Genomic DNA, 14,518 nt, shown 5'->3' on the forward strand with positions numbered 1-14,518 from the left:
CCTTGTGTCTTACCAATTGTCCTTTGTAGAAAAGTTTTGCTGGGGCTAGATTTACTTAATTGCGCACCTCCTTGTTTATCTATTTCCTCATTATTTTTCAATTATATATACGGACAAACTTATTTTTCACATTTGGTGATATAATCATTTTTGTGGAAATGCGAATAAATTCTGATGTCTGCATCAATTTGTTCGTTTTAGATTCATAAATACTTACTCCAACGTTTACTGGAACAATGTTTATTTTGCCAAATTGATACTTACAACAGTTTCGCTTTTAGTTAACTATAAGTATGGGACTATTCATATTGACGGTAAAAAGTTTATAATTTTACCTAAATAGAGGACATTATGTATTCTCTTCCTTCTAAACATGTCTTACAATACCCTAGAATACAGCTATTGCAATGTCGATTAAAAAATATTTCGGGGTATGAACCAACAATCATCTTTGTTTCTTTTATAAGACAAACATCTATGTAAGTAGTTTACGTACACACAGATATTATCAAAAATCTTTTTAAATCATTTTGTTTTTCAATCAATATTTACCAACATCCTTTGTAGTTCAACCATTACTGATATCAAATCCGTATGCCTATATATAATATGCAAGGAAAATAGCCAATATTTCAGTCTGTTCAAAAACGGTCTCACTGACTATCCTTTTCATCACCTTTTTGACACTGATTATCATGGTTTTGCCACAAATGATGGGTACTTTTTATGATACATTTCATACATGTTAGTTTTTTGCTCATACTTCATTTTAAGAACATGAGTTATTTTCTTGGAAAATTGTATCTATATTTCCGAAATTTATAACATTTACATATCATTTAATTCTATGTTTAAATTGTAAATATAACAGTAAAGTCCCTAAACAAGGAATTTTTTGAAAAGAGAAAATCAGGAACATTGTAAAATTTCCTTCACTGTGCCCTAAAGGTTTATGAAGCATATGGGGTACCTTGATATTTAAGGGAAAGATTAGTCAAAGCTAATTTTTTTATCCTATATTAGAATTTTAGATAACTACAACATATTTTACACAGAGATGATAAAATTACGAAAAGTCATGCCTGATATAACTTTGATAAATTCCATCAGCGATAGACACATCGTCACAAGAAAACAAACAAGGAATGACAGTTGTTATCTGTGTTATCAGCTTTCATGCGGCTACAACTTGACAATGCATAAAAAAGGTGAGATAAGACAAATAAATACAAATATTTTAAAGAAACGACTTTGATTTATTGTATATCAGAGTGGTTTACAGAGATAGTTTAATACGTCCTGTTTAAAATAGTGGGTAGAAAAAAGAAAGAAAGGAAAACAACAGTGATTAGAATATTTCAGTATAAATGTAAGTATTTAATATCTCTAAGTATTATGTATTTAAAATATAAAAATAGGTTTATTGGGAAATGCAAAATATAAAAAACGTTCACGGTTTATACGCTTTTTCATTAAACGCTTTCGAAGTTATTGACAGGAACGAATAATATTACGATCAGACAATTACGTAACGTTATAAAGGCTTGGCAACCGTCAAACTACAACGTTGCCCGGCAAATCAAATAGCTTTTTACTTATTTCTGAAGTATTGATTTGTAAACAAAATATGCGTATCATAAAATTTATGTTAAAGTAAATACATTTGTAAAACGTATGCATGACTTATGGGTACTTTTTAATTTATATGAGCTATTTGGGTTAAAGTTTGATAGAAAACAGTTACTTGTGCAAATGGAAAAGTGATTTTCTATATAAAGTCCTAAAGTAGTAATGTTGTCAAAAAAATACAAATAAAAAAAATAAATAAAACAACAACATGCTCAAAGTGTAGTGTTTCAATTTAGGCTGTAATATGCGTATCCGTGGCCGAGTGGTTAGGGTCGTTGACTTCAAACGACTTTCCCCTCACTCCGTGGGTTCGAATCATGAAATGTAATGCAGATTATTCAATGTGAGGAAGCTATCCAGCTAGCTTATTTAACATCGTATGTTATATCCACGTGGCTTTTTATGCATCAAATAATTCCTTATTGGAATGCTACGTAAAACTCAATAAAAAATATGCTCATAACTGAGGAATAATTGTTTTTAAATCTCTGAAGTGATAATCGTTTTGAGAATTGTAGCGGGGAAACATATTAAATTTTCCACTTAATATTAAGTTGTTTATTTACCTTAAGAATACGAAGTGACTCTGTATTAGTTTGTTGTCTATGTAAATTCATTCTCAACAGTTTTTTTTAAAGTTTTAACTGTTTATTATTCTTTTATCATGAAATACTTTTTTAATTCTATGACAATTATGTAATGTTTTTACATGAATATACAACTTGGGAACATATTTTTGGGGTTGTATGGATAACAGGGATAACACTATGAGAGGAAGTACAAGTATCATGGCGATCAATGGTTTTAGTGGGCCCTCTAGAACTAGTCAGCAACGTCTTTGTGTTTTACTAGTAGGTCCTCCACATAAAAGGCTTAAAAGGTCAATCGTCGGGAACACAAACTTTCATATATTCGGACTGTTGTTCGTTCAATGAATAAGTGATTGTTTTAATTTTGTGAATTTGTCGGTTAACTTGTTGAGTGTTCAAAATAGTTTAGATGGTCATACACTTCTTTCATAAGACCATTACCAAATTTTCATATAATGCGATGTAAAACATGTTTAGTTCTTTTATCAGCTCTTTCATCTGTTTCTTCTTAATACATAGGATCATTTAACCCATTACTTCAAATGCACAAGATCAGATAAGACCATTTCTGCATAAAAACAGTTTATACATCATCTCCGTAAGGGTAATTTTGGAAATTTGATATTTTCACACCTACTATTTAAGGTGTCAAATATTGTTTTTGTAATGACTAAAGTGGCAATAAATTGTTTGTGCGGGATTTAATTTGCTGTTTAATGATATAATTATATTTTTACGTTTTACATTTACCAGGGAAAAAGATCAAGATGAGGAGTTTCGTTTATCATCTTTCTAATTGATATAATTATATTTATCTCAACTTAATTATAACTTTATTTCAATTTCATTCAAATTTTTACGATTCCAAACAAATCTTTAATGAAGTTGAGCAAATTGATTGGATTTTTTTTTTGTTCTGTAATAAAACTGGTATGCAATTTAAGAAAATTTTAATACAAATATAATGAATTCATATTTTAAAGAGCGTTTAGTTTTGACGGGATAAAACTAATTCAATTCATTTCATGCTTAGTTTTCTAATATTATTTGAAATTTAGAAATATCTTTTAGAAACCATTATCCAGTCACGATAGAAATTGATTGGATACTTACCTAAAATTAAATGACTCATCATAGATCTGAGAGAAATAACTTGGGAAGGAGTGTTGTTTAGTCACTTCTATTTAGTTAGTTAATCACATTGCTCTGTAACTCTGACAAATTCGAGTACGAATTTAACTATAGCGGGGGAGTATGTCAGGGTTCAAAACTGTACACAATCTGAAATGTTAAAATGTAACACAACAGAGGTAACAGATCTTTTGCATCTGCACTTTGTTAAAAAAAAACAACGTTTCTTACAGTAGCACCATTGTTTTACATACTAAGACGATACGATATGAACTGAAGCGGCAGATTTTATTCAAAATAGAATAATTAACGAGAATCATAATTGAAACAATTGCAAAAACTAAACAACTGAAATGTGTCAACCCTTGAGCGAGGCAAATACTGACCAGAAGAAATTCAAACCTTGGTTTTACACATAGTTTTACTAATTTAAAAAATATCATTTTGTCAAATTTTTACCTATCTTCTAACTCGATGAAAAGCAGACAACAAAAAGTAAAATTCATATGAAATAAACATTTAATTTACCTAAAGAACGTCAGACCTGCGCTTTGCAGATATTCTTATCATGGTTAACAATGTTACTCGATGTAGTTAATTTCGATGAACTTCACAGGTTCAATACTTAAATGCAAACACGACATTGATAACAGACGCCAAAGTTTTATTGACACAAGTGGTTGAACTATTATTCGTATTAAATTGTTCATTTGTGGATGTATTGTAGCAACTTTGAAATTTTCAATATGTAACGGACATTTTATCTGTTGAGAAATGACAGTAACGGACATCAAACAATTTCATTTGATTTTTAAGAACTTGAGTCGCGTTAAATCAATTTATCTTTTTGAATGTTCTGACTGTCTACGCAATAATCTGAAAAATGACAAAGTACTTATTACTTATCTGATAGATTTGAAAAAAAATATTTTGACAAATTGAAAACACCTGTTTGAAATGAAGTAAGTAGATAACATAAGTGTCATAATTTTTGTTGTTTTTTTTCTTTTGAAATGGGCAAAACCATTTATGCTCGTCACTCTTCAAGAATAAATAATCTAAACATGGGCCATAGACTTAATCTGTAAAAGATGAGTTACATTATTATGTTTTTGTTTTCACTTTTTGTCTTTAAAATATAAACTTGATACAGGTTAGTCATTCTTAAATTTAAATTTAATCAAGAAATGTCTGCAAAGTAGAACTAGTACTGCGTCTTCTGTACTCGAAGTGTGATTCTCCAAATCTCAACACAACAAGATGGCAAGGAAAACGGTCAGAAAATTTAACAAAAAGGTTCGTATTTTCTTTTACTTGTCATAATGAATTCAATTCATTACGTTGAATATCACAATAGTGACCAAAGTGTTTTTAAAACTTTTAATTTATAATATGTAGTTAACATAATGAAATGATTGACAACAAATAAATTATATACAAGTTTCATAAACAGGGAATTGTAATAATTGACAACAAAATGTTTTTAACATTTTTTAGCATGAGCGTAACTTAAGGATGCATACACAATTTAGGCCATTTACCAACTTTGCTGTACGACTGGTGAAACAGGTACATACCCTCTCTGGGGTTATCAAAATGCTGAAGGAGAGAAACCTAACCAATCAAGCACAAGAGGTTATTTTACGATAATTGATTCGCCTTCATAAACGAAATTAATATATATTCTTTGTACTTAAATGCATGAAATAAATATTACAATATGAGATTTAAAGTGTTTAAGACTTGATGTAGTTCTTTAAGCTGAACGAACATTTAGCTATTTCTGACAATTGTTAACAATTTAAAAAAATGTTCCTTTTGTAGATTCTGCCCAATACATTCAAATAATATTGTTGTCTTCAAATTGTTTGATAATAAGTACAAAGAAACAGAAATATACCATATTTTTATGCCACCGCAGCATCTGCGATGCGGTGGCATATAGCGATTAACCTGTGTGTTTGTGTGTGTGTTTGTTTGTTCGCGTGTGCCCCGCCCCGGGGGTCATTGATTGTCACTATGTACATATAGTAAAATCTTGAAATACATTCTTGTAAAGACCCAAAAGGCCTACAGGTTAGATATTTTGCATAAGGCATTGTCTGGTAGACCCTTACCAAGATTGTTCAAATTATAGCCCTGGGGTCAAAACCGGCCCCTCCCCGGGGGTCATTGATTTTCACTATATGTACATATAGTAAAAACTTAAAATACCTTCTTGTAAAGACCAAAAGGCCTAGAGCTTAGATATTTTGCATAAGGCATTGTCTGGTTGACCTCTACCCAGATTGTTCAAATTATAGCCCTGGGGCCAAAATCGGCCCCGCCATGGGGGTCATTGGTTTTCCTTATATGTATATAAAACAAACTTATAGTAAAAACTTAAAAAAATTTCTACATGCAATTGACAAATCCTAGAGGTTAGATATTTTGCATTAAACATTGTGTGATAAACCTCTAGCAAGATTGTTCAAATTATAGCACTGGGGTCAAAATTGCCCCCGCCCCGGGGGTCATTGATTTTCAATATATACATATAGTAAAACATTAAAAAAATCTTATTGTCTGAAGATACAAGGCTTAGAGCTTTGATATTTGTTAAATGATATCATCTATAGGTTCTCTATCAAAGTTGTTCCAATTTTGCCTCAAAATTTTGTGTCAAAATTAGCCCCGCCCCGGGGGCCATAGGTCTTCCTTATATGTTTATAGAAAAAACTTAAAAACTCATCTTCTCTAAATTTACAAAGGCTAGAGTTAAGATATTTTGCATGAATCATTGTGTATTGAACCTCTAGCAAGATCGTACAAATTATAGCCCTGGGGTCAAAATTGGCCCCATCTCCAGGGGTCATTGATTTTCACTATAGACATACAGTAAAAAAATCTGCTTGTCTGAAGGTACAAGGCTTAGAGCTTTGATATTTGGTATATAATATCATCTATGGGTCCACTACTAAAGTTGTTTTAATTATGCCCCTAGTGTTAAAATTGCCCTGACCCAGAGGCGATAGTTGTAAAAACTTAAAAATCTTCTTCTCTGAATTGACAAAGGCTAGAGGTTAAATATATGGCATGAGACTTTGCAAAGTGAACCTTTACCAAGATTGTACAAATTATAGCCTTGGGGTCAAAATTGGTTCCGCCCCGGGGGTCATTGATTTTCATTATGTACATATAGTAAAAAAAAATACAAAAATATTTTTGTTTGAAGGTACAGGGCATAGACCTTTGATGTTTGCTATATAATATCATCTATAGGTCCTCTACCAAGGTTGTTCAAATTTTTCCCCTGGTGTCAAAATTGGCCCTGTCCGAGGGCAGTGATTCTCATTATGTACACAAAATAAAACAAATGTTTTCTGAATGGGAGAAAGCTACAGCTTAAATATTTGACTTGAAATGTTGTTTGGTGGACCTGTATCAAGATTGTTTTGAATTAAACCCTTCGGTCAAAATTTTACCTTGCCCAAGGGGACATTGACCTACTTTCTTGTCCTTTGATGTACAGCAATAAAATTTTGACCATGTGCACAGTTTTAGTTGTAAAATTGAACTTTGATATCAGGTTACCTAGATTGTGATGATGTGACCTACTTTCTTGTCCTTTGATGTACAGCTATGAAATTTGAACCATGTGCACGGATTAAGATGTAAAGTGAACTTTGATATCAGCTGACCTAGGTTTCGACAAAGTGTCTTACTGTGTTGTCCTTTGATGTAGTCATGAAATTTAGGCTGTGGGAAATATGACCTTCACCACCAAATTCACTAGACTCAAGTGCATTGATATATTCCTTCTCTGGTCTTTTATTGAGTTAACAATAGATTTAAACACAAAGCTGATAATAAGAATTCGTTAGGTGAGGGATCTATGCATTATGACAATCTTCAATTGTATAGAAACAAAAAAATCTGTTCCTATACTACTATTCAGTGTTGTATTAATGCGGCGGCATAGCATTTTTCTCAAATGCAATCTTGTTTCTTTTCTTAATTTAGAGTTGTGATCAAATACAAAATCTCATCAATGTTCGTGGTAATCTTAAACAACTGATAATCGACGTAAATCGTCGTCTTCATATATTTCGCAGCCAAAAGCGTAAGCATAAAAATGCTTCTATTGTTGTTTTTTTAATCAAACGGATATAAATGTTCTTGAACATGCATACATATTTTATATTACTTGTTTTTGTAGTACTACATTGAAGATTTACGTAACTATAGATATAATTTCCATTTTATGTGAGTGTTTCCGAAACATTTTCATACAAAAATAAAACACAGCTTGTATCAATTATTTATCAGAAAAGCTATACTAGTATCATTTAAAAAAAAAACGAAAATATATTTAATATATACAGGATATTTTAGTTTTTTCCTATACATACATGATGTATTTGCATTGAGTGTTATAAAAATAAATATATATCATGAGCGGCGGTAGCCACGAGTGAAATATGATAATTGTATATGACAAGGTAAAAAGAAATCATGTATATTTATTTTATCATCATTATTTTATTTTGTACGTTTTTCTTTGTTTAAAGATTTCCTCTTTAGTTTTGTGTTTTGGCTGAATTTAGGAGAAAGAAATCCGGCAAGACACCAGTGAAAATACGGAAAATAGGTTTCAAAGCAGTGAAATATAAATTTTTACAGTGAAAAGACATATTACTAAGCATTTTATTTCATCAATATTTCTAAATATTTCAATATTAAGTATAGAATTAATTGTTTTACTATGTTATGCTACAAATCTTTTCTGATAAATTTTGTCAAGTGTATTACTATTTTGGAAACTTATATTGCTATACGAATATGAAGCAGACAGAAAAGTCTGAAGTGACTTATAAGTAATAGACAGCTTCAATGTAACCAAATTTAATTGTATCATTATTTTGCCAGCTGCCTCCTTTTTTCAAGAAGACATGCAGAAGACAGAAGGTATATCAACAACATTCGCAGTAAGTATGATTCAAGCAGTGAGTCCTGGTTGAATGTCAAAGCTTTTTAAAAAAAAAAATATTATTAATTAATTGCTTAAGTTTTGTTCATAAAACAACACAATAAATATTTACGCAAATTAAATTAAATTGAATTGATCGAGTTATAATTCATGAAGGTAAGCATTGTCTTAATGTATAATCATATAAACCCATATAAAATTGTCTCATTGGCTGCAAGCCCAGTGATCTGGGCGGTTTGCAAGTCTAATATATTCTTGGGGGAGATATTTTCGCACTTAATGTATATCCATTTGAAGCAGGCCTCAAATTCTAGAGCTTTATGGTTACTTGCAACTGGTCGGCTGCATATACCACAAGCAACAAGACGTCCTGCAAGACACCAATGAAAAAAGGAAAATATGTTTCACTGAATAGAAATATAACCTTTGACAGTAAAAATACGGGAAATGAAACTACGCATTTATTTCATCAATATTTTTTTGCAATATTACAATTATAAGTATAGAATGAATTGTTTTAATTTGTTATGCTGAAATGCTTTTCTGATAACTGGAACATTTTACCAACTGTATTACTATTTTGAAAGTTAAATTGCTATACGAATATGAATCGGACAGAAAAATCTGAAGTGGCTAATAAGTGACAAACATTTTCAATTTAACCACATTGAATTGTATTATTGTTTGGCAGCTGTCTCATTTTTTAGAAGAATTTCAGACGACAGAAGGTATATAAACAACATTTTCGGAAAGAAAGATTATAGCAATCAGTCCTGGTCAAAGCTTTTAAAAAAATGTCCTAATTAATTATTTGCTTTAGTGTTTTACAGAACAACAAAATATGCAAATTAAATTAAATTGATTTGATCAGGTTATAAAAGTTAAGCATTGTGTTAATGTATAATCATATTAACCCACAGGTTTTGCGCATAAAGAGAGTAACAGTTGGGTTAAGTCAGTTTCCAAGGTTTGCATACGCACTAGACAATATGATAGATGTTGTGGAGAGATATCCTGTAGTTTTGGGATCGACTTACTATGGAATCCAAACTGAAAGGTGTATTTCGTTCTATTTGTGTACTACCAATGGCAACAAGATCAATGATTTTATAGAAGAGGAAATAAAAAATGGAAAGTTCATTAAAATGGAAGATGTTGGCCCCCTGGAACAATTTGTTGAGTCTCAAGAGCTGTCAGATGTTTTTTGCTTTGAATTACACAAGAAGTATGAACATATAATGGGAAAAATAGGCAAGGGAACAGACATTGTTTTCATCCTAAACGATTCTGACAGAGAAGCCCGAGGTTTTTCGGATATCAAAACCACAGATTCAAACAAAAACGGTTTCTTTCTTCAAACATGTAACAACTGGAAACAGATAGATACAGTCTTAGAAAAATGGCTTTTTCAAAGCTTCAATACAGTTTGTCTTGAATTGGCAAGAAATATTGAATCTAATCATATTGCAAAAAGCACACCAGATAGATGTGCACATGAAGAAAAACAAACAGGCAAGCGTACATCCTGGAGTCATCAGATTGAAAAAGAGGATCATCACAAACAGAAGAAAGAGAATTCGACCGAACACAAAGTTCTTCGAGGTAAGTGGCAAATACTAAAAGATAAACAACCATGTTTATTAGAGAGGTAAAATTATTCAATTTGAAGCTAATGTATCGCATGTAAAGCCTTAAATCATAAGAACCAGTCATGCTCCGCTTCAAAAATATAACTTGACTTTAATAATTACAACAAAAAAAACAACCATCGAAGTGAACAAATCGGTACAAGGAAAAATCGGAAAATATCATTTAAGTTACTTAACGAGCAATGGTTCATTCCGTTTTTTTTACATTTGAACCTTGTATTTGAATAAATCGGTTATTGTTTTCTGAATAGCAATTTACTATTTCATGTTCAGAAAATAGTAACAGTGAATATTATAACTACAACACTACCATGCACTATTATATTACCGAGAGGACCGTGTACCACCGGAATTTTTCTGCTCCTTTAAGTTTTGAACCAGTATGACTAAATTACACGCAGCTTTATATACTGTTTATTCCAATCAAATGATGTATACACTTTTATGAAAGTCTTGGACTTAAAAATGTTTGATTAACATACTTTATGCCCGTTTTGGGAAATGTTTCATGCACTTTATTGAATTTTACGAGTAACTTTTATTTTATTTTGATACTTTTTTTAATATAGCTCTAAACTAATTAATTTAGTTCGATAAAATAACATAAATTATTTCCTTTGTAGAAAAAATATCCCATATTAAACCTGTTTTTAAACAATAACCTGTCTAATTCTGTAATTTCTGATTATAGCTATATTATTAATATGTAACAATAAATTCTTTAGAGAATGGGCAGGCCAATGAGCCAAACATATTCTACATACGAGAAGGTATTCTTTCAACTTTGCGGGAGGATATAAAAGTATGTCTTATGACAGAGATGATTGGGCTCTTTAATATGAGTGATATCAGTTTTGAAGGTATTCCAAATATTTTCAAGGACAGACATAATATGGATATTAAAAAGGTAATGTCGTCTTCTTTACAAACTATCCAAAACTAATGCATATACGTTTTTAAGGCAAGGTAAATTTTTAAAAATGAAAGCAATATATTTTTTTGTCATTTCAGAAGAATTTATCACGCCTTTTGGATTCAGAAAATAGTAATAAGCCTATTTGTACACACTTAAACATATTTAAGATACGGAAACCATGAATACGCCTTTTATTAGCAATGTACTATGTTGAACTTTGTGTCCCATACCTGTAGTGATTTATATACATATGTGATTGTAAATTTCTACTTACTGGTAAGTGTTTCATTGCCATAATAATTTACATTATAAATGAAACGTTTATAACTTTACTTGTATTTTCTGCGACATGTATTGTTTATTCGTTTTTGCAAATATGTGTTTTTCATCACTGCAATTGCATAATTGTTTCTTTTTTGTTTAGATTAGCAGAGACCTGTTTTCAAAGGTTGATGGTCTTCATGGTATTGGATATCGTATGCAGAAGCTACAAGTTGTTGTGAAAGACGGCCAAATGTTTGAAACAGAAGAAAAACAAAGGAAGCTTCGACAAGCGTTAAACGACCTTAACGTCTACGAGTACGAAATCGTTCCATTTTCAATGAATAAATATCTAACATCCGGCGACGAAATCGCTGTTGGTGGGAATCGCGGAAGTTTTGGATGCTTTGCAAAAACGCAAGAAACAAAAGACGAGTCGACGATGATTTGTGGACTTTTGTCAAAACATGTAGCGTCAACAAGTGAGCTGAACACAAGTCAGCAAGAAATCGAATTACGTTTGATAGAAGACGGTGAACCAAAAGGTGTTGGCAATATAATACGCAAGACTATATGTAATGGCTGTCTTGATATAGCAGCAGCGGCTCTTTCCATAACAGAAGACGAATGTGACACAAGATTTAAAACAGCAAGTGGTTTACCACGGAAGTCTGGCAAATTATATCACAGTCGATCTAAAGACCTATTAGGACAAAAAGTTCATATGTGGGGAGCTAAATCGAAGCCTGGCAAGGGAATTATAACAGTACCAGAGTACATATGCGAAGGCATGGATCATTCTCTAATTCAAGTTGAAGATATGGTTGATGGAAACGGAATTGTAAAAAAACGATTCGCTCAACCTGGTGATAGTGGTGCTATTGCCTGCACTGATGTTCCAGGGCAAGACTTTGTCAATCTTGTCTCAATGAATATGGGATGCCTGAATTATAAAGAAGTTGAAGAAGATGACGAACGAAAAATAAAGAAGCAAAAGGGAAAATATCTCACAGTACCATTGCCGAGCGGTCTCGAAGAAATAAGCAAGAGAATTGGGAAAAACGTTGAGCTTTTCTAAATAAAACCGGACAAAGTCCTAAGTTTTAATAAATGTTATAAAACCAAATGTTAAACAGTTATGCGTTCTAAAGAAAGTCGTCTTAACCGATCTACTTTAGTACTCCTATATCAAATTTCGCAAAACATACTTATTTATCAACCAGTAATAATTTTATTCCAGGATTGTATATATATATATATATATTTGTAAATATGTGTTTAATAAATACCGACTTGTACTTGACTTATGATAACGTTTGAAATGTTTTACATCAGAAATGTATTTGTAAGGTTTCGCAGAAATTTCTTAATCGTGTTAATATTCCAGAATTTGTAAGATAATATTCAGTGAAATGTTATTGTAATCATGTAACTGTTGTTTGTGTGACATGTTCGCATGCATTCTGATATATGTGTTGTTCCATTGTGTACTATAATTGTAAAACGGTAACTGTATACAATCATCTGTGCAATTTCAACATTTGTTCTGTCAATTTGTTTTGTCGAAATTGTCTACTTTCTGTTTCGTCTCGACAACGGTGCTGATTTTCATGTACATATATTTACAAAAGATTTTAGCAAAAAGTTCATATATATCATAATATTATGTAACATATATTGTGAACTTATTGATCTTATAGTGAATTTATTTTTACGTTACAAGCAACTATTGTTTTTACTATAATCAGATATACAATTTGTGTGTCCTTGATTTATATGAGAGCTTGCCAAATAAATTGATCAAAAGTTTTGGCATCGCAGCCGCTAGGTCACACCAAAGTGTTAAGGACCCTGTATGTTTTATGATTGATATACTATGTGTGAACCACACTTGCAAAAAGTTATATATGTATATAATTATGCAAATAAAACAATTTTCAAACATCGAAGAATATGTAAAAATTTAATGTGTACTGCAAATATGTGTGCACATTATATTTAATCAGTAAATTATATGCATTCATTTCTTATTGGAACATTTGACTTAGAATATATAGAAAATAAATTTCTAATTTTTCCTTTATTTACATTAAATGTTAAATTGGGTATTAAGGGTATATATTGGAACTTACAATATTGACAAATCTTTATTTGAGCATCATATCTATGACATAAAACCATGACAAAAATGTGTTACAGGAACTTTAACGTTATGATGATTTGGTATTTTCAGTATGAAGTGAAGCTTCTAAGTATTAAGTTCAGTTAAGTCTAAATATCATATTCTAATGTAGTTTTACTGTCCCTATGAACTGCATCACTCTTTAGTGGCATTTAAATGCTAATACCTAAAATACTTAAATTTAAACTCACGGCTACCGCAACAAATTAAAATGGCAATGAAGCATAAGTCGTAAAGGGTATCAAGCTAAATGTTATGAAACAGTTTAATAAAATTTATAGAAAGTTATCAATAGTAATAATATAGCTTTCATTAAACATTCTCACATTACATAAACCATTATGTTGCAATCATATATGTTCATGCTATGTGTCATTTATGTATTACATGTTATATTTGTATATATAATATGTTTTTTATGCATACACCAAGAAATAAAAGTTCTGTTCTGTTCTATACCATAATCCTATGGTTATACTCAGAGGAGTTGTAGCATAAGATGTCATGGTATGTATAATGGCATTTTTAAAGAGGTACTTAGAAATCATATTGATCACAATTCATCATTACTTATGTAGGACATTTTGTTCAAGCTTACCTTTCAGAGTGTCAGATATTTAAAATTCCAATAATTATCAAGGGATGTAACAAAGTTAATTAATGTAAAATGTCATAAATCTAAAGTATAATAGAGAAACACCAGATGGAGTATTTTATTATTCAATAAAGTCTTGTATTTATCTAAGTCTTATATTTATGTATATTTTTGTCATATACATCAAGTGGATAATTGAGGACATGCTAGTAGTATTTTTAACAGATCTTGCAATATACAACACATATTTTTGAAAATTATGCTCTTGTGTTCTTTGTCCTTTTTATTTTTTCAAACCTTTGTAAATGTATTGAACTGTTAAATATACAAGCCTTCCTTCTACAGAACAAATAAACTAACAAAGCATGTAACATAAAGATAACGAAATTACTTAGTGTATTATCAATCAAATATTTGCAAACATCTTTCAAACAAAGATTGGATGGTAGGCAAACTCATATAAATATTTAATACAATATAGACCTTTTTCTGTTGTCCCTTTCTCCACTCTTTTCAGATTTTTAAATTTAACATGAGGCTGGGATTTCTCTAACCATGATGAATATAATATATTTGTTAATATATAAATTTTGGCA

At 30.8% G+C, this 14,518-nt stretch overlaps 1 protein-coding gene and 1 long non-coding RNA gene across 2 annotated transcripts; both read left to right on the forward strand.

The window, feature by feature from the left end:
- The first annotated feature begins 1,239 nt into the window (after positions 1-1,239).
- LOC132748941 (uncharacterized) lies at positions 1,240-7,658 on the forward strand. Its single transcript, XR_009628338.1, has 4 exons — positions 1,240-1,369; positions 4,536-4,646; positions 4,848-4,985; positions 7,353-7,658. It is a non-coding gene; the product is annotated as an uncharacterized LOC132748941 (long non-coding RNA).
- A 1,526-nt stretch (positions 7,659-9,184) lies between these two features.
- Positions 9,185-14,180, forward strand: LOC132748942 (uncharacterized). Its single transcript, XM_060738611.1, has 3 exons — positions 9,185-9,921; positions 10,694-10,875; positions 11,309-14,180. The coding sequence occupies exons 1-3, from the start codon at positions 9,216-9,218 to the stop codon at positions 12,221-12,223; spliced, it is 1,803 nt and encodes a 600-aa protein (XP_060594594.1). The 5' UTR covers positions 9,185-9,215; the 3' UTR covers positions 12,224-14,180.
- Positions 14,181-14,518: the final 338 nt, after the last annotated feature.

This window comes from Ruditapes philippinarum, unplaced genomic scaffold, assembly GCF_026571515.1.
Source record: "Ruditapes philippinarum isolate M1 unplaced genomic scaffold, ASM2657151v2 ctg1772_1_1_1_1, whole genome shotgun sequence".
NCBI lineage: Eukaryota > Metazoa > Mollusca > Bivalvia > Venerida > Veneridae > Ruditapes > Ruditapes philippinarum.

What these genes read in the sequence shown, in the direction of transcription:
- LOC132748942 (XM_060738611.1), top strand. Translation starts at nt 9,216, where the DNA reads ATGTATAATCATATTAACCCACAGGTTTTGCGCATAAAGAGAGTAACA. An exon ending in CGAACACAAAGTTCTTCGAG is followed by an intron (nt 9,922 to 10,693) that starts GTAAGTGGCAAA and finishes TAAATTCTTTAG; the next exon opens with AGAATGGGCAGGCCAATGAG. An exon ending in ATAATATGGATATTAAAAAG is followed by an intron (nt 10,876 to 11,308) that starts GTAATGTCGTCT and finishes TTTTTTGTTTAG; the next exon opens with ATTAGCAGAGACCTGTTTTC.